The 27752-nt window shown below is 38.3% G+C and overlaps 1 protein-coding gene across 7 annotated transcripts in view; it reads left to right on the top strand.

The window, feature by feature from the left end:
• LOC145999709 (uncharacterized) overlaps positions 1-27752 on the top strand; it is a 653269-nt gene that overhangs the window by 392089 nt on the left and 233428 nt on the right. For 2 of the 7 annotated variants that reach the window (XM_083136983.1, XM_083136982.1), the window contains exon 1: positions 12804-13867. The exons of 3 other annotated variants lie outside the window; for them this stretch is intronic. In XM_083136983.1, coding sequence (XP_082993109.1) covers positions 13762-13867 — 106 coding nt within the window. In that variant the 5' untranslated portion in view covers positions 12804-13761. Of the gene's footprint in view, positions 1-12803; positions 13868-27752 lie in introns of those variants that run through there. 2 more of the 7 variants (XM_083136989.1, XM_083136988.1) reach the window with 1 other exon arrangement.

Raw genomic sequence — 27752 nt, 5'->3', positions numbered from 1 at the left:
GTAACCCGGATACTCGCGCGAGTGACATTTGTCACCCATAAGGTATTCTATTTTTTTCGAAAATACTAATTATAGTATGGTGTATTTTCTTGTTGTGTTATATTTTCAATCTATTCTAGTGATACTTAAAGTATTTTTTGAATTATTTTTGTATCGAACAGGTGTTGTAAAAAAAAATTACCAAATCGTTATTTTACAAAATTTTGCATGGAAAAAATAACTTAAACTTTAGGCTACCATAACCTTTTTTTAATGCAGGGTAACATTGTAAAACTCTTCGCTCATCTGAAAGACAGCTTTATTGAGAATTCATAAACATATATATTAACATATTTTGGTCTTTATTACAAGGCAAAAAAATCGCTAAAGCGTACTCTGCATTTTACATATAGAAAGAGAATAGTCACAACAATGTTTGTTACTTGTAATGTTTTTTTTACGCATATTTTAGGCTGAAAATTTCAATGTAATAACTAGGCCTATAATGTCCTAATTTTGTTTCACATTTTGGATATCAAGAATGAAATGGATGTTAAACTACAGAAATGCATTTGTACGTAAGAGTACTAAGAAGTCAGCAATATTTTACAGTTGCAATGGTTGTATTACCTTAGTCCCATCCCAGGCATTCAGTACAAACAATTGACGAAGGATCACTACAGATATGACGTCCACATTTTTCACAATGTTTTCTGGTTGTTTTGTCTCTCGCCCTCCCACACAGATAGCAGCGACCTCTACCGTTACCTTGTTGTCTGCGCTCAGGCTGTGGAGTTTCTTCGATTCGAAGAAGGGCCTTTCCTCTTCTCTTCAGATGTACGGGGATGAAAGGAAGCTGGATTTGACTATCAGTCAGAGGTTTTATGAGTTCCAACGCCAAACTTTTCAGGAATTCTCGTCTTGCAGGTGGTTTAGCTGCAGCATTGTTGAACTTGTAAATGATTGAGGCGTTGACCACCACAAGTTCTAGGACTTCTCCGACAGGCGCAAGGCGATCAGTTTCTCTTCGCTGCTGACGATCTCTGATGTCATAAAAACGAAAACATCGCATGAGAAAATGAAATCTATTCTCACTCATGGCAAGATAACAGACTTTCACACCAGTCCCTGCAGAGTTGTCCCACCCCTGCTTAGTTTTTTACTGTTACTGCCCAAACAAAATGTAGCAAAATGCCTATGAAAGCATGAATTTCAACAACATTCGTGTGTTTGGCGTCCCTGTCTCGGCTAATTAATTATATGGTCAGTATAAATGTTGGTTGATGTAACTATAGTTCTAATAACGTTATCGTCCATAAAAAGTACAAAGCAATCAATAGCACTGCTTGTTTCCCTACCCTGTCCAGTTGGTCCTGGGAACCGCAAAATAATATTGTCAGCTCTGGTTCGTACATTTCTGGGCTGAGGGGGATACTTTCTCCACTTCATTACATTTTAAACTCGTCTCTTACCATGTATAAATTTGCAAATCGGATGTTCTCTTCATCACCGGATTCTTCTTCCGCATTTGGTGCCAGTTCATTTTCGGTATATTCCACTTGGTCGTATTGTAGCTCATCTGCTTCTTCGGTGTCAAAGAGATCGTCCTGGACATCTAAATGGTCCTCTTCACCATCGTCACTATCATTCTCCACAACATCGTCTTCATCAGAACTCTCGCCAAGCAATACGTCCAAACTAAGAGAGTTCTTACAGTCTTGAACGCTTTGGTGCATTCATAACGCCGTTAATCGCGCGGGGGACAAGTGTCACCCAACTGATTTTCAAGTGCAATAACACGGGTAGGCGCACTGCTTGTCGGTAACGAAAACAAAGGGGCTGGGTGACAATGGCCACCCGCGCGAGTACTGGAGGGTTCATAGTATCCTTTTGCAGATAGTGAGTGATTCGTCTGTACTTCAATCTGTGTTCTCGAAAATAGTACAAAAGCGAGGATATCGCATAAGGAATATCGCACTTTCGTCACGGATCGACGAAGCTTTTAAACTTAAAAAGAACTCCTCGGTGTTGTGCATACATCTTGGTATGGTAGTTCGGGGCGGAAGCTAGGCCTATGTGACCATAGGTGCGCCGATAGCCATGCATTGATGCTATGCACAATACTGCAACCATTCTACGTTAAGAAATAAAGCTAGCCTAAGGATTAATTTGGAAATAAAAGGCTAAAGAGCAAATATTGGCTCAGTTATTATTGCATATTTCTTGATGTGGTAGTTCGGGCGCAAGCTAGGTCTATGTGATCATATAGGCATGCCGATAGCCACGCATTGAGTTTCATGCGTTTTTAGTTGAGTCAATTCATCGACACAGCGAAATCATCGCCTTCGTGTCAAGTATATTCGCATTATAATTGCAATAAATAAAGAATAAAACCTTTTGGTTTATCTACTGCAGCAATGTGGTTTTATTTCTCTGTGCTGTGAATATTGTCTTTGCCTAACACTATCCCTGTACCTGAGAGGAGTCTGTGTACTTTACCGAGTCTCATCGTTCACCGCTGAGTATTATTAAGTTATTATTAATAAATATAATATTTCGTTTAATAGATAAATAATACTTGAAATAAATCTATGAACGTGTCATGGTTAGCACAGTGAGCTACGACGCCAGGAGTTTCGGCGTGTGAGTGTTCCTTCATCAATTTAATTATCATCTTCGCAATTAGCCAAAAGTGGCAGAAAACTAACCAACTCAGCCTTAAACCCGAAGGTTTATGGCTGCAGCAACACAAGCCTTCCTTCCATCTGTCCTTATCCTGGGCAAGACCAATCCAATCTTTTCCATCTTTACCGATTTCCTTTAGATCCATCTCAACGTTATCCCTCAATCTTCATCTTGGCCTTCCTGCAGGTCTCTTACCATCAGGTTTCCCAGCAAGAATCCTGTAAACTCTCCCATTCGTGGCACATGGCCTGCCCACCTAAGTCTTCTTGATTCAATTATTCTAATAATATCTGGACAGGAATACAAATTCTGCAATTCTAAATTATGTAATCTTCTCCACTCACTTGTCTCCTCACCTCTTTTAGGCCAAAATATTTTTCTAAGGATTTTATTTTTAAATACTCTTAATTTATGTTCCTTTTTTAATACTATAAGGGGCCAAGTTTTACATCCATGTAATAATACAGGCAAAATTACTGTTTTGTATATTTTAACTTTCAGTTTCTTATAGAAGATAAAAGTTTATGAAAAGAAAAGTAACACCCAGAAAAGAAACGCAGAAATATATCAATCAGATTTTACTTACAAGAAATTGCTCGTAGTTGAAGGGGTTTTGGAATGAATGTTCTCATCCAGAATTCCTTGAGAGAAGGGTGGAGTTAATTGAGCAGATTCTCCATCAACCCTTTTCCCCTGCCTCCAGGAAGCTTATATCCTTCTCCGGGCTCCGTTCCAGGAACAGCTGGAGAAAACGCCCGGACAACAGCGATGACGCCCGAAGATTTCGAAGTGGACCAGACAGTTCCTTCGGGAGGCTGGGAGAACAGATGAATTATTCCCGCACGGATGCAGGGAAGCACCGAGATGCTGCAGCTTAACCACCTGGGAAAAGGAAAGGAAAATTTATGATGACTAAATCACTTTTCAAAGTCAGAATTGTTAAAAATGTGGTTCAAGAGAAGTGTATAGACTTTCTTCTTTACTCTCTCTACGCAAACATACAGGGTGATTCAGTAAAAACCGTGCCAAAATGAAACAGGAATACGTGATGCGTCGCTGAACAATTTGAGATAGGAAATGTATACAGGGTCGAAGGAGGCAGCGTAACGAGATATGGGCTGAAACATGTAGATCTCTAGCAGGATATTTTCTCATGGGGGGGAGTAAGATTAAATATCTTGTCCCTCAGTCATAGACGTTTATTTTACCTTGTATTATTAGTATTATTTTACAATTCATAAATTTGAAACTGAGTTAAAATATCTTGGTGCTGTTGACATGAACGTCCACAGGATTTTTTCCAGGGAGGGGCAAGTAAGGTATTTTTCCAGGGGGGCAAACAAGGTACATTTTCCCTCAAAGTTTGATTCTACTCCTGAAAGTTAAGTCGCAAGTTTGATTCTGCCCCTGAAAGTTAAGTCTCAAGTTTCATTCTGCCCCTGAAAGTTAAGTCGCAAGTTTCATTCTGCCCCTGAAAGTTAAGTCGCAAGTTTCATTCTGCCCCTGAAAGTTAAGTCGCAAGTTTGATTCTGCCCCTGAAAGTTAAGTCGCAAGTTTGATTTTACCCCTGAAAGTTAAGTCGCAAGTTTGATTCTGCCCCTGAAAGTTAAATCACAAGTTTGATTCTGCCCCTGAAAGTTAAATCGCAAGTTTGATTCTGCCCCTGAAAGTTAAGTCTCAAGTTTGATTCTGCCCCTGAAAGTTAAATCGCAAGTTTGATTCTGCCCCTGAAAGTTAAGTCGCAAGTTTGATTCTGCCCCTGAAAGTTAAGTCGCAAGTTTGATTCTGCCCCTGAAAGTTAAGTCTCAAGTTTCATTCTGCCCCTGAAAGTTAAGTCGCAAGTTTCATTCTGCCCCTGAAAGTTAAGTCGCAAGTTTCATTCTGCCCCTGAAAGTTAAGTCGCAAGTTTCATTCTGCCCCTGAAAGTTAAGTCTCAAGTTTCATTCTGCCCCTGAAAGTTAAGTCGCAAGTTTCATTCTGCCCCTGAAAGTTAAGTCGCAAGTTTCATTCTGCCCCTGAAAGTTAAGTCGCAAGTTTGATTCTGCCCCTGAAAGTTAAGTCGCAAGTTTGATTTTACCCCTGAAAGTTAAGTCGCAAGTTTGATTCTGCCCCTGAAAGTTAAATCACAAGTTTGATTCTGCCCCTGAAAGTTAAATCGCAAGTTTGATTCGGACCCCGAAAGTGAAAGTTAAGTCCCAAGTTTGATTCCGCCCCCGAAAGTTAACTGCCAAATTTGATTCCGCCCCCGAAAGTTAACTGCCAAGTTTGATCCCGCCCCCGAAAGTTAACTGCCAAGTTTGATTCTGCCACCCCAAAAATTAAGTCCTAAGTTTGAACCCCCGGGCCCAAAGTTCGATTTTGCCCCCAAGTTACGCCCATGATCTCAGGCTTCTGCGCATCAATTCATCATTCATCCTCAGCGTTGCTATTAACCCAAGAGGTAAAAAGGTCAAGTAAAATAAAATAAGATAGAAAATAAAAAGTAACGTAGAATAACTGAAATAGAAAAATAGGAAATGGAGAGAAAATTGAAAGTAACATAAAAAACCAAAACGAAAACTAACTTAAAGTAACGTAAATGGAAAGATACAACATGAAATCGATGAAGGGACACTCACAAAGAACGTCAATGCTCAGGCCGGGATTCGAATCCGAGAACCTTGGTGCCGTAGCGTGCTCTGCTAACCATTCAGCCACGGAAATCAGCTCTTTTCTATCTGTGCGTATGAACACACACAGTGCTGTTTACGTTGTCGAATTTGGGGGACCGTGTCCTCTTTGAGCCGCATAGTTTAGAAGAGGTGGGTGTGGACGTCGCAAAGAACAGAGCATCCGCCCCTGCACCAGAGCGTGGATAAAAATACCCGCAGCCTCCTCTTGGCATCTGGACCAACAGGCGGTTTTTCTCCCCGGTGTCTGAGAACTCCCTTGCAGCGAGATTAACAGCTACAAAGTCCCGACGATGGAGCCCTCTGCCTTCCTTTTGGCAGCGCCGATCCATCATGACGTATCCCCATCTTGCATTACTTGAATTTGCCAGTGTTTCCAACTCAAGTTTTATTAACTAAATGTGGGTTAAGATACAGGGTAACTCAAAAGCACAATAACCTATAGAGCTTCTAACATCAACGTGGCCGCTTTAAGGTTTTTGGAAAATTTAATCTTATTAGGATAGTAATGCAAAGTTTCAGGTGAATAGAGTACCGTGCCATGAAGGCACATTTAGGGGATGTGGGGGTAGGGCCCCACACATTCTCGATCTAAGTTTTTTGGCTTTGATGTGATTAGCACCACGCTCTGGCCGCCTTTGCCACCAGTGTTGCCCCAAAGTACCCATTGGTTTGAAGTTTGGTGAGCCCCAGAGCCGCTTTATGCGGGGACATGGTCGGAAAAATTACTACCTTATCACCCACCCCGGATATTAATTTGAATAAATAAACCATAAAGAATAATGAAATTTTATTTCAGGATGTTTAAAAAAACAACTTCTAGAAAAGTTATGTAAAAAATATGATTTTGGAGAAAGACTTACTCTCCGGGAAGACATTGAATGCTTTCTCATATACTTAAGGGACGCGTGTTGATTTTTCCTTCTGTCTAAAAGTCCCTTATGGAGCTTTCACACAGAAGCGACAAATAAAACGACACGACCCCCATCCAGGAAAAGAAAGGTAGGAAAAAAATAGTCACAAAGCGAGCTACAGTGATGTAAAGAAAGAAAGAAAGACAGATATGAACAGAAAATGAATGGTAGACACAGATAGAAAAATAAAAACTAGACATAGAGAAGCGATAGAACCACATATAGAAATACACCGTCCTACAATTAAGTAATGAGACAGTCGTTGTGAAATGAAAAGGATACAAAATATTTTAATATTGTCTGTTTATTACTGAAAGTACATCCCTCCTGTGTCAATACAGCAATTGACACTGTTGGCTAACGATTGAAGCGACATCTACAGGTCTTCATGTTGTACGACTTGAAGATTGGATGTCACAACATGTTGGGTGTTCCTGTGTATTAAAAAGTGCGTAATTTCAGCAGAAGCTTCACTTACTGGAACAGGAAATAATCACAAACGGATAAATCTGGGAAGTAGAGAGGATTATTCAACACCCTCACTTGTTTTTGGACTAGGAATACCTAGACAACCACTGCTCCCTGGCACCGTGCATTATCGTGGAGCAGGAACCAACTGCTGCTGGTTGGAAACGCTCAGTTCTCTTTCATGATCATTCAGAGCACTACGATAGTAACAGACAATTACAGTTTCACCGTCTGGAACAAACACATGATGAATAATGCTTTAACTGTCGTAAAATAACACAATTGTCTTCACCTTTGATTTTTGGAACTGTATTTTTCTTGCCTCTTGGTAAATTTAGCGACTTCTATTCTGCGATTTGTCCTTTCGTAGTGATCGTAATGAAAATGCTTTGTATTGTCGTCCACAACAATGGAATTCAAGCAGTTTTCAGCATGTCTTTCATGAAACTTGATGTTCACTCCCTGCTTCATGGCGATTACATGAGGACGCCCTTACACTTCCTTCACGACATGGCGTCATAATTCCCAGCATGGCCATCGCAAGTAGTGTTGCCAGGTTGTAGATTATGAACCACGCTGCACCATGTACATTACTTCACCGATAGAATGCACACGTGGGACCATAGGCGCCGACTCCATGGGGCTTGGGGGAGCTCGAGCCCCCCCCAATGTTAATGATGTGGCTACAGAGCCCCCCAAATAATTTTGCTTAAGAGAATCTAATGTATTATTTTGCTTCTCTTGTAAAGTTTACTCTGAATTGTGCCACATGAACTTAACTTTAAGTGCAAATTTGAAATGTTCTAGACCATCAACTTTGGGGGGCTGAGACCGCTAAACCATCAACTTTGGGGGGGGGGGTGTCTATGACCAGAGACAGCAAAACACATGACTTATTATTATATACTAAGTATATAATTATGAGTATTGTTAACATTTTTACTAAAAAGAGTTTCAAAAGAAGATGTGCATGAACTAGGAGAGTGGATGGGACGTTCGGGCTACAAATGGCTCTCGCATAACATTCAGAACGAGATCATTGATATATTAGGGAGATCTGTTTTGCTATTATGGTTGACGAAACTTGTAACATATCCATCCGTGAACAATTGACATTTTGCATTCGAATTGTAAATGTAAAAATTTAAATATTTTTGAGGAATTCATGGGCTTTTACGAGATTCCGAACACTGAGGCCAAAACTTAAAAAAGGGAGGGAGTGAGTTATTCATTAATTGATTTCAGTGATTAGAGCCCCCCAATAATTTTGACAACATAAAATCAGTCTCAATGCTTAATTGTCGGACTGTGTAGAGAAAAATGTATGTGCGAGAAATATATGTGAAGAAGGAGAGAGAGAAACAAAGACCCATGAACAGAAATTAGAGAAGATAAGGTAGAATTGAATAAAAGAGAATCGAATAAAGATAGGAACAAAAGAGATAGGTGGAACAGCGAGAATGATAAATACAGTGAACACACGAAGGTAAGAGAGATAAAGGAGGAACTAGAAATAAAAAAATATTGAAACTTAGAAGTGAATAAAAAGAGAGATAGGGAGGAATGAAGATAGAGTTAAGAGCGAGAGATGGAGAGAGAAGAACAAACAAAGAGAGAGACAGGACGTAGGAAGATAAAGAACAAACCGTGAGAGTGGAGTGTGAGAGAGGAAGAGAAAATAGATTCAACTGCAATTAAGCAAATCGACACTTTTTTATACCCTTGAAAATTTTTACATATTTGAATCATTCAACATTTAAAGCAATATATCTCTTCTTCGTTTTAGAAAATGGGATTTCCACTCGGAACACTTTATGTAAATAAACATCCTCAATTCCAATTTTAAACATTAAATTAAATCGTTTCTAAACTTTGGGACAGTGAAGTTTATTGCGATTTTCCATGGAAAATAAGGGATGTTTAACAATCGTAGCCTAGTTAGATGTAATTCTGCAGAAAAATGAAAATTATGTTGAGTCAGTAAGGAAATTTTTCAAAGAAGAAGGAAATAAAATATTTATTTACTTCACGAATCCCACTATTCTCTTGCAGGCAGAAGAAAAAGCAAAATTGAATTTTTATATGATTTTGCTACACATCTCTGTCCGTTAGCACTCTTTGATTCTCTGTCTCATTTTAGCGACATTTGTTTGAAACAATTTCCAGGCGATTTCACGCCATGTTTTTGACGGCTGTGTTCTCGCAGGATGATTTTCTCTCGTATAGGTAGGGACGTGAAGTTTTAGTTTCATTTTTCCCTAAATTTCGATGTTATTTTTCGCGGTTTATGGCAAAATTCGGTGTAATTAATTTTAAATCAGTTATTTTTACATGCATTTTACTGTTCCTTCTAGTCTTAAGATTTTCATATTGTTTTAGTTATGGAAACTAACTAACAAATTAACTCTCTAGCCTTCTTAAACCCGAAGGTTCATGGCTGCAGCAACACAGGCCTTCCATCTGTCCATATCCTGAGCAAGATCTATATACTCGTTTCCATCCCTACAGATTTCCTTTAGGTCCATCTCAACGTTATCCCTCCATCTTCGTCTGGCCTTCCTACAGGTCTCTTACCATCAGGTTTTCCAACAAGAATCCTGTAAACTCCTCTTTCCGCTCCCATTCGTGCCACATGGCCTGCCCACCTAAGTCTTCTTGATTTAATCATTCTAATAATATCTGGACATGAATATAAATTATGTAGTTCTAAATTATGTAACCTTCTCCACTCACCTGTCTCCTCATGCCTTTTAGGCCCAAATATTTTCCTAAGGATCTTATTTTCAAATACAGTAGAGCGTCGATTATCCGAACGTCGGTCAACCGAATGACCGCTTAACCGAACTGTGTACTCGCTCGCACCTGTTACTCTCCCACCCTACCGTCCATCATCCCCCTCACTCCCAAACCAAGTTTCCCACAGTAGTCGCCGCACTGAGCCACCGCTGGCGGAACATTGCTTCTAATGGGGCCTTCATAAGGCGCTGCTGACCGGCCAAGCCGCCAGTCGCTGTGTTTCAACAATCAGCACACTTCTGTCGGTGTATGTATTGTTCATGCAAAATGCGTATGTAATATGTACATATTTTTGTTTAATAAACTGTACCACATACTATATATTCCTACTAAAGTTGCCTTTGTACGTTACTTTGTAATACTTAAAGAGATGCCTGTTTTTATGAATAAATTTACTGTACAGTACTTCTTTTTGGCAAATAAACATGTACAGTTCGATTATCCGAACAAACCAGTTTTCCGAACACCCATGTCCCCCAATTACTTCGGATAATCGACGCTCTACTGTACTCTCAATTTATGTTCTTCTTTCAATGTAAGGGACCAAGTTTCGCATCCATATAATAATACAGGCAAAATTACTGTTTTGTATAGTTTAACTTTCAGTTTCTTAGATATTAAACGAGAAGACAAAAGTTTATGAAAAGTAACATGCATTTCCAGAATTAAGCCTGCTTTTTATTTCCTCTTTAATATCATTTTCATTTGTTAGTATTATTCCTAAGTACTTGAATTTGGAAACTGGTTCAAACGAGTTGTTATCAATAATTAGATTTTGATTATTACCTAACACTTGGTTTCGGCCTGTAAGCATATATTTAGTTTTGGAAAATTGAGACAAATTTTTAGTTTTAATGAAAAAAAAGTATGGCTTACCTTTGTAAGAAATGACAAAATATCTTCCATTTGGAAAAAAAATTCATCTCATCAGCCACTAAGTATGAAATGTTTATTGAATGATAACACCTAAATCTTTGAATACATTCAGACACATCATATTTCCCAAACAATGCGAGGTGGCCCCCGTGGCGGAGTGGTTAGCACATCGCGTCACGATGCCAGGGATCCCGGGTTCGAATCCCGGCTTGGGCGTGGATGTTTCTGGGTGTCCATTCATCAATATCATCACTCATCCCCATCTTCGCGATTAGCCAAAAGTGGCACAAAAAGCGAAGTAAAATAAAGCAAGTCAATCAAAACCTAACAAGGCGAAAAAATCCCTCTGTGACCTCAAAATACTGTTTTGTGCACACAGACTTCCTAAGAAACTTCCCTTCTGGGAAGATCCCCCTCCCAAGCGAATTTTATTTCAGGACGAGGTCAAAGCACTATCATGTCTACACTAAACTATGCAATAAATGAAGCGTGACAATCTCTTTTGAATCAAAAAATCAGCATCTAGACTAAAAATGACAGATATAATCGCACTTCAGGTAGTTCCTTTTGAACAGAAGAAGTGCTATCCCCAGTATTTATTGCATATTTCCCAGTCTTTATGTATAATTCAACAATATCTATCCGGTGTTCAATTGCAAACTGCACCATTTCTCCGCAAACTTTTGCACAACAATCTCCGCAAACAATCACTTTTAAACTGTCGAACGCAACTCAACAATTACGTGTGACTTCAAGTAATGCGATATTTCAGTGTAGGCAACTACATTAATCTGATTCCACTCATTTATTTGTGAACGCCAGAATGAATGTTAGGCGTACCACTTTTAAGTGGGATACCCAGTATAATACATTATGTGGTACCTGCTTCAAATAAATTAAATGACTCAAGATGATACCTTCCAAAGAATCTCGTTTTCAATAGCTAAATTTGAAAAAAAGAACGTTACTTTTGCATGTTGTGTATCCAAACACACACAGATTATACTCAGGGTGTCGAGTTTACTTAAGAATAACAAGCCCCATATAATTTTGAACTATATATTCCTCAACCTAAAAATACCATTAATCTTTTATAACAAACTTCATAATATAAACACAACGCCATTTATTCCCTACAGAAAGCTTTTCGTCTTCAAAGGTTTTTTTATACCGTACATTCATTTACATTTCTGAACGACCGCAGCGCCACATACGACAGTCCACATTATCTCGTCCAAAATAATTCTAACCACCGTGAACTTATTGTATATATTGGAATACATAAAAATAACATCAAGCAAGGAATGCATCACCATATTCATCTCTTTGTTTTATTCAATGAGAGCCCCAAAAATTGAAAGATAATGTCAAACAAGCTGCTGACAACCTCTGCACCAGAATGGTTTAAAATCTTTTGTTTAAAAAACAGATAGGATGCAGGAGAAAAATTAATTAAAATAGTCATGGACAATTTGCATCCCACTGTATACTCAACATCCAATATAATAGTTCATACATTCTGTTTTCCGCAACGTGGGGTTCAGAAAAAACACAAATAAGCAGAGAAAGAAATCCTCTTCCTATAAACACGTAGAATTTAGAAGAAAAACAAAAATAGCGACGGACAGCTTGCCTACTGCTAAATTTTGCTGCTGAATGTACTGGTTACATCCATTCATTTGTACTCTGGGAAAACTTTATAACTAAAAAGTGCCTTAAATGAGTACAAAAGGACGGAATGAGGCCTAGAATTTAATCTGTTGCAGAATTGTACATGTCATAAAAACATGTTAAAAACAATCTTGAAAATAGCAATAAAATTTTACGAAAGTTGAAAAAATAAATCATTTTGTGATTATTGCTTCTTTTATTGGCAGTACAATTGGATACATAAATATTATCAATCAACTTGTCCATCACCATGTTCATGCTCTTTGTTTTACCCAATGAGAGTTTCAAATATTGAAACAAAACGCTAAACAAGTTACTAATAGCCTCTGGATCAGAATACTTAAAAATCTATTCCTTACAGACACGTTGGATGCGAGAGAAATATTAGTGAAAATAGTCATGGACAATTTGCCGAGTAATAATTGTGTCCACTCTACAATGATCTGCGAAATGTACATAAAAATTAAATAGTGAATATATGGTGACTGAACTTTGTACCCCGCACCTAATGAAAAACGTCCCTCCGCCACTGTTTCTGTATATCTTGTGTAACGTTTATTTAGATCATCTGCCAGCACCCAGCTGTGAGCAAGTAATCCACACCTTGGCCTGCTTGCACGAGAACTAGATTCTTTTGTATGAAGGTTCTGGCAACAGTCAAGTGCAGCAAGCAGACGTTCGCCTCAAGTTACTGAAATTTTAATCTGTAACATAAACGGGACCTTAAAAACAGGAAGTTCATTTCCTGAGGAAATTCATACGCGACTCATGTGAACGTCATAGCGAGGGTGTGTCAGTAGTCTGGCGGTCTCTAAGATTGAAACACTGATTCCATCCCATCGAATAATCTTCCCGTGGTGTTTTGGTGTGCGTGTGAGGAAAAAAATGTGTAGGATTAGATACATCGTAACAAAACGACCACTGTGCGGCGAGTATCTGTGACGGTTTGAGCGCTGTTTTCGTGTACCAGGCCTTAGACGATGCTTTTTGTAGTGTAGAACTGTTATTGACAAAAGTTGCAATGTCGTTCGGCGTGAAGTGTGCAAGGGCAAAGCTTATAGAATCGGAACAGCACTCAGTTCCGTTCTTAGACGATGAAAAAACAACAATATGTGTATGTATTTTCGTCTCGACCCCTTCACGGGGGCAAAGTGCCAGCAAGTGATTCTATTTTGTTCTGATTCAGGACTCGCGTGCACAACGTCTTCTGTAGTTATTTGTGCGTGAGTGTCGTTCCAGCAAGGGTTGCTGTTTACGAGCTCACAAAGTGCATTCTTTTACAAGTTTGACATGCGTAATGCACGATTCAAGATGTTTCCAGCGAAACGGACGCTTGGACGTTTGTGGTTATGTGTTGGCGTAAAGTGAGATTGAAGTTTTAGACTGTAAAATACACCCCTTGCATTTTATTTGTTATTGTGTTTCAATGTTAGAACTAGTGAAGGAAGATTCGACGCATAGACGTGTTGTGGCATGTTACTTACAGCCCTTGCTTATCTCGACACAAAACTGGTTCTCTGCATTTTCGTGAATACCACAGTGACTTACCCCCACCCCATTTTATTGACCCAATCATCGCAAGTGTGACTCAGACAAATATCTCTTGAACGAGAACTTCAAGCCTGAACTGATAACATTCCATTTTTCGTGTTTAGTGCGTGTGTCTTTTAGTTGAGTGTGCCACTGGCATATTTTTTTTCGTGATGTTAGTCTTAGCATTGTGTGTAATGATGAAAATTATAGAATTCTCATCCGGTCACGTGATCACCGTGAAGAAGACCCGTTCACAGAACAATAGGAGGAAGAGAGGTAAGAATATTTTCCCATAAACATTAACCTTAATTTAAATTTAATTTATTACTGGTGTAAAATTTAATTATGTATAGCCTACATTGACTTCAACTGTAAGCTGCGGTTGCTTTACGTTACGTCATGTTTCTAGTTGCTTCCGTGTCGGTCTAAAACATTTTTTCAAGTCTTCCCCACCCTCCAAAATAAACAATTTGGAGTTGCATTTACTAATAAGCCAGGGCCAGTCTTAGGTAGGTGCGGGGCCTAAAAACATTTTTTTTGAGATTGAAAAATTATAGATTTTTGTTTTTTAGTTTGAAGTACAGTGGGATGCATAAATATTGCTCGGCAAATTGTCCACGACCATTTTAATTAATTATTCTCTTGAAAGCTGCGTGTTTTTAAGGAATGAATTTGTACTTACTGTATGCTGGTGCCGAGGATGTCTGCAGCTTGTTTTGTTTTGTTTCAATTCTTGAAGCTCTCGTTATGTAAAATGAAGCAAGTAAACAAGCTAATGCACAATTTGCTCGATATTACTTATGCATCCCACTGTACACTCACCTCAATTAGTACTCCGGCAGTTTGTTTCTTTATACAGCATATTTCGAGAAGATACTATTCAACTTACAAGTGTATCAATATTCGCTGTATAAAAAACACACCTTATTACTAACTTCGTTGATCCTGTACAGAGGGATCCATGAGTTACCATGCAAATTGTCCATCACCATGATCGTGCACTTTATTTGACCCAATAAGAGCTCAAGAATTAAAAGAAAACTCAAAACAGACTGTTGACAACTTCTGCACCAGTATACATAAAAATCCATCGCTTAAAAAGTTAAAAACACATAGGATATAAGAGAAAAATTAATGAAAATAGTCATGGACAATTTGCACGGTTATACTCGTGGATGCTACTGTGCAAGTGTAATATATAATCACAACATGAACATTATAACAATTAATTAGCAATTTATTTCTCGTAATACCTTAAAGGTTAAAACCGAGAATTATGAGAGGCTAATATAAGTTACTACATAATTGTTTCTTTTTTATGTGCCACTGGTGCTTCGATTATATTAATTACAAAACTGGTTGTGTTCAATATCAAACTATTACTTTACTGACCAACGTGAAAAGTAATAATCGCATCAAATAACATTCTCTATTGCAATTCTCTTTTGTTTATTTTCATTGGATTTTGACGTTGTAGTGAATCCACATTGTTTCGTATGAAATAATGTTTTAATTTCATAATTCCATTCTATAAATAAACGAATAGTCCATATGAACTATTTTTTATTTACATTTTTAAACATTACTTAATTTGTGTAGTACTCTTGTTTAGAATATGATTTCAGTAATCAATGAAGTCAGAAAAAAAATATTAGTTGCTTAATTGAAATCGTAATAACCCGTACACAGACGATTATTTTTATCTGACGCACATCAGTCGAATGCCCGAGTTGCCCCTCACTAGGACCGGCTCTGATGTAAACAAATGTTCCATGATTACTAATCGGAATTCGGCAGATCGATATTTCATTGGTTACATATTCTTTAGTGAACTGGCCACTCAGTAGGGGCGTCGCCAGCAATTTTTGTGGGAGAGAGGGGGTTAGGCCATTATGAAACTTGAATAGCAGAAATGATAATAGTAATTATTATTATTACGGCCATGATTATAATAAAAAATAATAACTATTAAACTAATTTTATGAGTGAATATCCAGCGCAACTGTTTTTCATTATATGTATTTCTACATTTCGTACAGGTAGGAGAGCGGGGCCAATTGTAACATTTTTAACAAATGGTGCTTTCTCTCTCAAAACTATTGATACTTGCAGCTTGAAAATTAGCATGCAAACACTTCAATATGTTGTTATTTATATTATACAGTTAGGATCCCAATAACTTTAATGTGCTAAACATTATTAATAATTTAAAAATATGTGACGTGTTACAATTAACCCCATTCTGGGGGGCAAATGTGACACTACAGGGACAAATGTAACATGTGAAGTGTACTTAAATTTTACAGAAATACAAATATTTTTGTCGCTAACGGCTAATCACGTATTTATCAACGTCCATCTCCCATGAGAATTAATTCCTCCTTGCCTCCCCGATGGCGCAGTGGTAGCGTCGTCGCCTTGTAATGAAGAGGCCCCGGGTTCGATACCCGGTGGAGGCACATAGTGGTGTGGATCCCATTTTCAACTGTAGATCCAGTCCCGATTAGCCTTACTGTGCATAAAGTAGACTTAAAACACCAACTCAAGCAATTCCTCGAACCTGTTTGTTTTCCTTTGGTTCGAATATCTTGTCACGCTTAGGGGCCGTTGATATCTCCGTTTGATCGACTTTGTATATGTTCGATTTATGTTGCTCAATAAATTTTCAAAAACTTATCAATAGGGATAGGATTTTCATGACTTAGCATAATTTTTTTGGGGTAAGGGCGTGATGTGTTCCCTAAACATGTAGAGATTCATATTATAAAGAAACTAATTAAATTAAGGTGCTTTTTAAGGGCATATTTTGGCATATTTGGCCATTTCTACGTGATATACCATATTTTGATGGATTTTTCGGTCATATTCATCATATTCTTGCATTTTCTAAGAAATATACAGTCATTTTCGAAGTGAATTCGTTCTTACTCCAATTTTTACTTTTTTTTTGGGGGGGGGGGCACTGTAGCAAAATCTTTTTCATTTTTATTTGAAAATTTAGAGAAAGTATTCATTGTGTATTGCAACTCAGGACCCATAAAGTAAACTAAAAATAGTGCATATTTGAAAATATCTCAGCATTTAGATATTGATATTTTAAACAGTCCAGTTACAAGGGCATATTTTTCAAATTATAGGGCATATTTTGGTGATTTTGAGGTCATAAAAATTCTAGCCCTACTTAATCAACATTGTCTTTATTAAAATTCACAGCACGCGCTACGGATGTTGACTATGGAGTCCTTCTTGCTAAACTGGGATTTATCTTTATAAATGCTGTAAACCAGTCTGCAACAGCCATTTGACGATCTTCCCAGGACTCAGGAAACTTACACTGATTTGGTTTTGCACATTGATTAGCTCTCCGACTTCTTTTGGAGTAAGCTCATAAAATATATTTCCACATGATTATATATATTCAGTTAACTGGGTCTCCATGTATGTAGAGAACACTTTATTCTGTGGTTTGTAACCCATTTTTTAAAGGGCCTAGTGCGATTGTTCATTTTAACTATTGCAACAAATACATCAAATATTGGGTACTGCAATGATATACAAAAACCTTGATCAGACGACATCGAGAAACTAAAAGGAGTGCTTTACGTTTTTACTGGCGTTGAAATTTTGAAAAGAAAAGCAAGTAATATCCATAGAAATCACAACGTAGGCAAGAACACTACATGAGTCACTCACAACTGACTTCTACTTTCCGCAGTTTGAGTAGTTTACGAAAATGCCTCACGAGGACAGCACAGTAGCGAATGTTACATTTGACCCGTGTTACAATTGACCCCACTCTTTCCTACTGAAATCCATGGTTATTCTATTTTCTTAGTAACTTTTATATATTTCGTTGAGTAGCAACCTTTAAAGTGAGGGGAAGATTATAGTCATAAAGATAATGTTGTTTAACCTCTCACATAAAACTATGATCTTTTGAATCTTGAAAACTTTAATATTTAGTTATAACTAGAATATGAAAATACGACCTGCCCCTCATTAAACTATTTTTAACTCTTGTTTTTCGTTCTAACGCAGATTTTACTTTGGCTATTTTGTTCGTATACTAACTTAACTTTTTTAGTGCTATTAACAGCAAAAAAAAATCAGACTTTCTACTTTTATGTAACTTGAAATGAACGATGTCAATTTCCAGGAGCGGGGGTCAACGACCCTTCCCGACGCTCATACTAATCAACCTAGTTTATATAAGGTAGGTGAGCCAAAAGTAGCTTGTGTTGCAAAGGTGGCCCACATTACGGAAATCTTATTAGTATTGAATACAGCTAACAGATGGCACTACATTAATATACAGTCTCCCTCAGGTGCACGCAGGCCCGTAGCCAGGAATTCTTTGTAGGGGGAGGGGGCGAAGTCAATCCTAGAGGGGGCAAATTTTTAATATATTGTGTCGCATTGGCAGCTATAGCAGGGTACACAGAGGCACTTGCCCCCTGCCCAAAAATACAGTGGCGTGCCCAAGGGGGGGGCGTTATAACCCCACCTTTGGCTCAGTATTCCTAAAAGAAAACCTTCAAAGTTAGGAAAATATGACAAAATGACGGCTAACTACCAAGAAAAAGTATACATAACCCCTCTCTTTTGAAAATCCTGGGCACGCCACTGCCAAAAGAGATACGTAACAGAAAAGGGATGATATCTTGAAATAAGAACGAAAAAAAATCGAGCAACATCAAATAGCAATATTTCGATAATGACCTTTCCAGATTGCCAGAGAATATAAAGTTTAACATAAATAGGCTAATAGGGACTGTATCTACTTGATATTTACAGGTCGATAATATTAATAGACCATTAATATGTACCAACTACTTTGGGTCTCTCTGCAGAACTAATTAAGCGAGCCCTTTTATAAATCATGCTTCATAATGATTCCCTCTAGTTTACAGTATGCTAGATTTTTACGCACAAAGGAATCTGACGAGAATCCAACAACACCATTGTGTTGTGTTATGCAAGAAAAATCGAATTAATTAAATAATAATGGTTACAAATTATCTACACTTTGAAGAATTGTGTAAAAATTTGTAATACATCTTCTTGTACTTGCTAAAACATTAAAACATTGGTCCCTTAGTCCACCACGGACTCTTATTTCCTTCAAAGGGGAGACTCTTGCATCACTACAGACAATGTTTGCCTACTGGTTACGTCAACCATTTTGCAAAATATTGTTTGAATTGTATTATATTATACTAGTTGAAATACATGTTTTGACACCTGACAAACAAATAGGAATACCTTGATTGATCAATATCTTCTTGGATTACAGTGTCATCATTAATATTTCATATTAAGTTTCATAGAAAGAAATTGTTTCAAGAGGGCGCAAATAATTTTACGAGGTGCCATGGCATTCTCTTTAACATTTTTTCTTCGTATAGATCGTTTAGCTCCCAGGGCCGACTCCCGCCGCCCCACAGCTATGGCTCTGAACTTGAGACTATATAAGATTAGTTGATACTACGAGCGAAGCGAGCAAGAATATTTTACGAAATGTATTTTTATTTGTATAAAATTTGAAATCGAGGGGTGGGGGAATTGCCCCTCTGGGCCCCTTGCAAGTTCCATTGGCCGTCTGGAAGAAAAATTCAAGGAACACGTAAAAATTAATTCCATCATGAGTATCTAATTGTGCTGCTATTCTCAGATTCTCCCAGTCTTGTTTTTTTACATCAATGTTTACTTCCCCTAGAATGGACTTCTGTCCAAGGTCGGGAGGAGGGGATATGGCCCCTGCCCCCTGTGGTTGCAGCACTGCTTATGAGTGTCTCTTCATCAATTTCACATCATCACTCATTGTTGCGATTAGCTAGAAGTGTCAGAAAAGCAACGATAAGTAACAAGATTCAAATATCCACTCCCTCTCTCTACCACACGAATCACTATTACCAAATGGTAGACTTGGGAAACAAAAAATTAAGCAGTTACGAGTTCACAGCAACACATCCAAGAAAAGCATCCGAACACATTAGGCACCTTTAATACAAGACAACTCAAAATGTCACAACTGTTCTAGATACCGAACTCTGAATCTGGAAGGACCCCCCCCCCCAAATCCTGATACGACATTATACGGAATCCCATACACCCTAATATATCACAAAATCAATAAGTGTATTTGTTGTGTTGCTAGAGTAACACATGATATAAATGTAAATATTAGTGATCTGTATTTTTCACAGGGGGGCAAAGCAGCCTCTCGGGAGGGGGGCAGTTGCCCCCCTCTAGCTAGGTTATTGTGGACCCTCTGGCGTCGGAGGGACTGTTCAGACCAGTCCTCCACGGAGGTCGGCTATTCGTCGTTACTGTACAGGGTGGTCCATATGTCTTGTTACCCCCATAATTTTACATAACTTGATAATAATACAATATAATATAATGAAGTGTAAGGTAGCCATTCATTCCATATGTCGTGTGACACCAACAATTTTACATAATTTTATATTATGATAATAACAATATAACAATTTGTAAGACGTATGGATTCAGCGTCAACCAGGATGTTGTTCACGCATCCAAAAGGTCAGTATGACCACCATTATTTTCATGGCACAAAATGACACGGCGCCATGACCTGTGTGAGATTTTATGAAGCAAATTTTTCGTGATTGTTGTCTAAAAGGCTGCCCTAATAGCGTCCTTTAATTGTTCTGTTGTTTGGTATCGTTGTTGTGATACTTTTTCCTTAATAACGCCCCAGAGGGCATTGTCACAAGACTACAGATCAGGGCTTCTGGGAGGCCAATCCAGAGGCGCCGGATGATGTACCGATCCGCGTCCTATCCACCTATTGGGAAACACTTCACTTAACCAAGCTCAGCAGACCGTTTGCGCAGTGACTTCTGTGATGACCGAAGCACAGATGCCTCCACTCCTGCACATGTGTTCTGTCTTTTGGTTGGTGCACCAGGCCTCGGTTTGTCTTTGATACATCCCAACATAAACAGTTTCTTTTCCCAACGCAGTATTGTCACTTTTGGTGGTGCATTTTTTTGGAATCGTCTTGTGAAATCTCGTCGCACATCCTCCAAGGTCTTCCCGGTATGTGGACGTTCATGGGTCCAAACACTGACAACAAGGCGCTCTTCTACATTGTAGGAACTTGTGTCAGCCATCTCTGCAATATAAACACTGAATTAGGGATAACAAGATATTGATTCGAGGGGGTAACAAGACATATGGACCACCCTGTATATAATGCATGTCAACAATCAAAAAATTGAGACCAATAATTTTCTCTAATGAGATGTAGGAACGTGAATGAACATTAATAAACATAATTTTCTAAGCAGACTATAAGCAGTGTGCCAACTTTCAGACCTATGGAACGGAACACCCTGGGAGCAGACGTAACGGTTTTGTAATTCTTGTTTTAAAAAAAAAAGTTACATACAATGTTGCAAAATATCCATTTGGTACACGTTGTTAATTTACAGGAGTTATTTCTTTTAATTTCCGAAATTTATCTCTCATTAAAGATTTGTAAATTACCCTTGAAGCTTAACCTTTGGTTCATCTACCTTAGTAGTAAATTAGCGTATGATATTTCTGATAGCATACAAAATGTTGTCTTTGTGCGTCTGACTGGCGATAGCGAGGGAACGATATGTCCTAATTTTTACATTCATTTCTATCTTTGTGTTGTATTTTTCTTTTCTTTCGAATTTTTGCCACTTTTGACTAACCACGACGATGAAAATGATGGCAGAGTGGCTAGTACAGTGCGCTACGACGCCAGGTGTTCCGTGTTCGAATACAGGCCTAGGCATTCTTTGTGAGCGTCCATTCGCAAATTTCATATCGTCATTTATCATCATAGTTGCAATTAGCCAACAGTGGCAGAAAAGCGACGCTAAATAAAAAAATCAAATCAAGGAATCCCGGGTTCGATTTTCGATGGTTCGAATCCATACTGTAGCTCCAGATCCGATTGGCCTATTTGAGGATAAATTTGACTTTTCATCGAAACACATTAAATTTGTGTGCTTAATTTTGTTTTTCATGTAGTCCTTTAATCCAGTTAAGTGTTTCAACTATATTCCTATTCATTGGTATTATATCAGGAATAATATATAGACCAGGGCCCCTAATTCCCGATCTATAGTACAGGGTGATTCTTATAGAACCGGCCCGACAAAATTAGCTGTAATATGAAATATACCATACAGATATTAACGTAATTTATACATGACGTAGCTTGGATAGCGTGCCGTTGATTGTGATCACAGGATGTGTTGAAAGTGTCCGCCGTTTTCAAGAAGGGACGCCTCCACCCGCGTTTGCATATTCGCCGTGACTCTCCGCATTGTTTCTCCGGTGATGTTGCAGATTTCAGCCGAAATGTTGTGTAACGTACGCAGTTTGTTTACATACACCCTGTTCTTCAGTAAACCCCACAAGGAAAAATCCGGGCTGGTAGGGTCGGGGGGATCTTGGGGGCCTGTCGCCTGGACACTGCAAACACGTTCCTACAGTGTGATCCATGAGTATTACTGTGTAAATTGTCCATCACCATGTTCGTGCACCTTATTTGACCCAATAAGAGCTTCAAGAATTAAAAGGAACCTTAAAATAAGTTGACAACTTCTGCACCTGCATACATAAAAATCCATCGCTTAAATACACATAGGATGTAAGATAAAAATTTATGAAAATAGTCATGGACAATTTGTCGAGCGAGCAATACTAATGGATCCCATTGTACGTGCACCATTATGTGTCCTTTAACCTTGCAGCATAAGTGCTGCCACCTATCAGACCATCTGCACACTATTCGACTCACCAGTCACAGCCCACGGATTATTATGTCGTAATTGTGAGCTGTTACATGGATCACCTGTAGCATTATTAGCAAATTCATCATCGGGTGTTATGGGAAGTTAACCAATTGAAGTTGCATTCGATTTAGAAATTAATCCATCCATTTTCATGTAGATCCATCACTGAGAAATAGTAATGTATCCCACGTGAAAGTAGCTGGAAAACGTTGATTAGATGTACGGAAAAGAGAACTAGAAATATTGATGTGTGTGTATTTACTGCTTGCAGAAATTGATCGCTGTGATATACCTGCAGGCTCATGAAATATGCATAATTATCCGGGTCCTAGTTATAATTAATATTTTTATACTATTAATATGTATATTATTAATAATGTTATTAAATACAGTGGAACCTTGATATCTGTGAATTGTCCATAACACTCAATAATAATTTTACCTCAACAGCTCGAATAAAACCTTGATAAGACGAATTTTTGTACAGTTTATGGGAGGCAGTTCGAGCTCAATAACTCGAAGGTAGAGTGAGTCGAAGTTAAATTTTAATCACCTTTATAACTCGAAGTTTTAGTCGCACAGACCTCCATAAGTCGAAGTGTAGGGTGCGTACAATGTCAGGTGATCAACAATCGTGTCGGGACTTGAACCCCCCCCCCCACTCTACATACGTAGTGCCGACGTTCAGAAGGGTCAGTAAACTTTAGACCTCTATAACTCGAAGTCGGCGATTTTGGCACTCAATAACTCGAACCAAGTCGAAATGCTCGATACCTCGATTTTTTTCTATTTCCCCTCAAGTTCGAGTTATCAAGGTTCCACTGTATATGAATTACGATTGTTATTACATTTCGAAGATGGAGGGATAACGTTGAGATGGACATAAATGAAATCGGTAAGGATGGAAGAAAGTATATAGATTTTGCTCAGGATAGGGACAAATGGAAGGCCTGTGTTGCTGCAGCCATGAACCTTCGGGTTTAAGAAGGCTACAGAGTAGAGAGAGAGAGAGAGAGAGTTATATTGTTTAAAAATAATATAAAAATAGAGATATAACAGCACGTATTCATTACCTAGTTTACTTATACCTACTAAAGATCTCCATAATTTGTATGAAAACAACTGTCCTACCAAAGAGATTAATGTTAGATTATTTATCGAATGCCAAAAACATTGTTATGTTCAGCTGATGCAAATTCCCTGATCATTATATATATGTACTTTATTAGTATTTATAATCACCATCTAATCCTTATGTTTACGTAAATTGTGCAGAAAGAAATCAACAGTAAATAAATATTTTGCTTATTTAATTTTGGACTTGGTGTGTCTTTCGTAAGTCCTTGGTACGCCAATATCTGTATTTGGACATAACTTCCATAAGCATAAATGCATGGCTACTTTTACGTGGGATTAAGAAATTGTAATTTAATCTGTCCACCCAGTGATTAAAGTGGTTTGAGCCAATAGCAGGAACGCCAACCACAAATGAATAGAGCCCGATGGCGTAGTGGTAACGTCGTTGCCTTGTAATCAAGGGGTCCCGGGTTCGATACCCGGTGGAGGCACATAGTGGTTCGGATTCCACTTTAAACTGTAGGTCCAGTCCCGATTGGTCTTTCTGTGCACAAAGTGGACATAAGGCGAAACTCAAACAAAGCATATGAATAGACACGAGTAGCTACTACAGAAATGTAAGCAATTATTATTAGCAGTGATTTTTTGGAAGAAAGGTTTCTGTACCCTTCAATTTGGTTTGTTGTTGTTATTGTGTTCATCATAAGAATTACTCTTAAATATTGTGGTAAGTATGTTCATAAATGATCATGCTTCCACCTAGACACACACATAACCACACGCATTTCTTTCGTTAAAATAAAATGTCATTACTTGTATTCTCGCCTATAAAAAGATGCCGGTAGGGCGTATCATTACGTTACGACAGAGAGAAAGCAATGATTATTACTATTATTGTATCCAAAGTAAATATTATAAACGCAAGGTCTCTCACGTGTGTCATCTCAGCCAATTAAGTTCTCATTTACATCTTAACCGAATATCACTGACCGTAATATATTATTTTTTTCTAAATTTTCGGACTGCCCACCTACAGGAGACAAATTTAGTACAAGTACTTTCTCGTTTCGTCTATTGTTTGCAAGAATTAATGTACAAATGATCGACTTTGTGTAGTGCAATAAATAAATAAAATATATATCGTAACAATATTTGCAGGCCCCCGTGGCGGAGTGGTTAGCACATCGCGCTACGACACCAGGGGTTCCGGGTTCGAATCCTGGCCGGGGCGTGAGTGTCCATTCATCAATTTCATCATATCATCACTCATCCCCATCTTCGCATATTAGCCAAAAGTGTCACAAGAATCGAAACAAGACTCTCACGGCAGCCTGGGCTCCTCTGTCTGCGCATGCGCTAGCGTCAGCTGTTGAGTGCGTGTGGAGTGGGAGGTTCGATTGAGAGCTTCGCGTACGTGTTTTCCTGCGCGCGGATTGTGTTGTTTCTCATAAAGAAAAAGTGGTTTTTTGTTGTTGTTGTTTTTCTTGTGCTTGTACTCTGTATCTGTCTTCTATAGCAATGAAATATAGTATGTGTGCATTTTCTTTGACTGTGCGTGCGTGAGTGTTTTCTCTTATCATTTTGTCTACGTAATACAAGAATGCCACCTCAGTTAATCTGCCATTTGTGTGATAAGATACTTAAAAAGAGTTTCAATCTGAGGCGGCATTTTTTCAATATTCATCCCGGGCACGACTTGCAAGAGCTTCCATTGTTAGAAAGCAAAACATTCACATGTCCTGTGTGCCACCTTAATTCTCGTAATCACCATAGTTTTGGGGATCATATTTCCGAAGCCCATGATATCACTCTGAAAACTGAAACAAAGGAATTTACTACGCTTTCTGACTTCTACAGCTGGAAGAGAGCAGTGGAAGATCGCGACAATACTTTGTTAAGTCCAGAGGAGAAACATATTAGCTTCTAATTCACGGTTAGTTACTTTCCAGTGTCATCGGTCTGGATTCTACACTCCGAAAGTTTCACCTGATAGTAGAAAAAGAGAGTTGAAAATACAGGATTCCTCAAAAATTGATGCCTACTGTCCTGCGAGGATTAAGATAATTTCACGTGAAGATGGGCAGGTACTTGTGGAATACTGTACAACACATGTAGGCCACAAAAATGAGTTAGCTCACGTATATTTAAATTTAGTTGAACGAAAAGAAATTGCCACGAAAATTGCAATGAAAGTGCCATATGACGACATTTTAGCAAATGTGTGGTCTTCCGTGATCAAAGACGAACTGAAGCGAAAACAACTGATAACAAAACGTGATTTGTATAATATTGAGAGAGATTTTTCTTTGAATAGTGAAGCAGTTAGGCATTCCATGATGTAGTCAGCGTGGAAGCTTGGGTTGAAACAGAAAAGCAACTAGAAAACAGCTGCATTCTAATGTACAAGCCACAAGGTGTCATTCTACTCGAATATCCACAACTTCAAGAAAAATATTTCATTCTTGCAATAATGACAGAGGCACAAGAAGAAATACTTAGGAAGTTTGGATCAGATGTCATATGTGCCGACAGCACTCATGGCATGAATGCTTATGGCTTCGAAATGACAACGTTGCTTGTTCTTGACAACCTAAGGCAAGGGTTCCCTTGTGCCTTTTTCATATCAAACAAAATGGATTCCACAAGCCTGAGGCTTTCTTTCGAAGCTGTGAAACAAAAGGTCGACAACATAAGCTGCAATGTGTTTATGTCGAATATGGCAGACACTTTTTACAACTCATGGCGAGACATAATGGGCAAACCAAAGAAACACCTGTATTGGACGTGGCATGTGCTTAGAGTCTGGCAGAAGAATCTCTCTAAAATTAAAGATTCAGAAAAACAGAAAGAGACATACAATTTGTTAAGGACCCTTTTACAGGAAACAGATGAAACTTCATTTCAGCTTATGTTAGACACTATTGTGCAACAACTTACTGAGGACGAAGCCACGAAAGATTTTTCATTTTATTTCCAACAAAACTACACGAAGTGCTGCAAGATTTGAGCTTACTGTTACAGAATAAATGCTGGAATCAACACAAACATGCATTTGGAATCTATGCACAGAACATTGAAACATCTGTTTTTGAAAGGAAAAACCGTCAAGAGACTGGACAAAGCAATACACGCTATCATGCAGCTAATTAGGATAAAATTGTATGACCGTCTAATCATTACTGAAAAGGAAAAAACAAACTTCCAAATTGAAAAATCTTCGAGCTCGCCATAATAAATCCTTGGAGATGAGTTCTGACCTTGTGCTCATAAATGGTGACAATAGTTGGACCGTTGCCTCATCTTCTAAGGTTCCTCAGTTGTATACCGTTAACCTTGTTGAGCCCAATTGTCAATGTTCCCTTATATGCAAACACTGCTATGCTTGCATTCATAAGTTTACTTGCACATGTATTGACGCAAACATTAAGTGGAACATGTGTAAGCATATACACTTAGTGTGTCGGTCAATTGGTTCTATCTGTGGACCTTCAGATGCAATAACAGATTCAGATGCACTCGTCATTGAAGAAGATATCCAATCTGCAAAAAAATCTTTCAAGCCGCCCTCAGAACAGGAAGTGCTGAAACTTGCCGTAAAAGCAACAATGTTATCATCACTGAACATATAATAATGTGCCTAGACGTGTGTGAAATTGTAAATAATGTGTTATACTCTCTATATTTTTTTATCATAAAATACCGGGACATTGTACATGATTATAATAACATTTTATAGATACGAGTGTGAAAATTAGTAAACTTGTATAGACATCTGTATTATACTCTATATATTTTTAATCATAAAATACCGGGACATTGTACATAATTCGGCACGGAATGCCGAAGGTCCCAGGTTCGAATCCTGGTCAGGTCATTTTTTCCGAAACAAATCTTCATCGAATATTAATTATAAAATTTTATAGATACGAGAGTGAAAAACAGTGAACTTGTGTGTATAGACGTCTAGATTTTTCTTAAATAATGAGGATAATATCACAAACCTTTCAAGACTCAGCTTCAACTTAACCGTGTGTTGGATGCAGAGGTTCACTCGAAAGATTACTTATGAACAGTTGGACCCCACATTGAATGATACGGCACCATTCACAGGTACGTGTTTTAATTTGTTATTGCAATGTAAGAATATGAAGTGTGATTTTATGTGTACGATTTCATCAACAGTGGGCATATTTTCCCGATAAGTAAGGTGGAAACGTTATATTCTTCGTTCCACGTTCACAACGCCGCTTACTCCGCCCTCCCCCAAAACAAAAATCCTTCGT

Source organism: Lepisma saccharinum, chromosome 15 (genome assembly GCF_977018435.1).
Source record: "Lepisma saccharinum chromosome 15, izLepSacc3.1, whole genome shotgun sequence".
Taxonomy (NCBI): domain Eukaryota; kingdom Metazoa; phylum Arthropoda; class Insecta; order Zygentoma; family Lepismatidae; genus Lepisma; species Lepisma saccharinum.
This window is presented reverse-complemented; position numbering and strand designations above follow the sequence as displayed.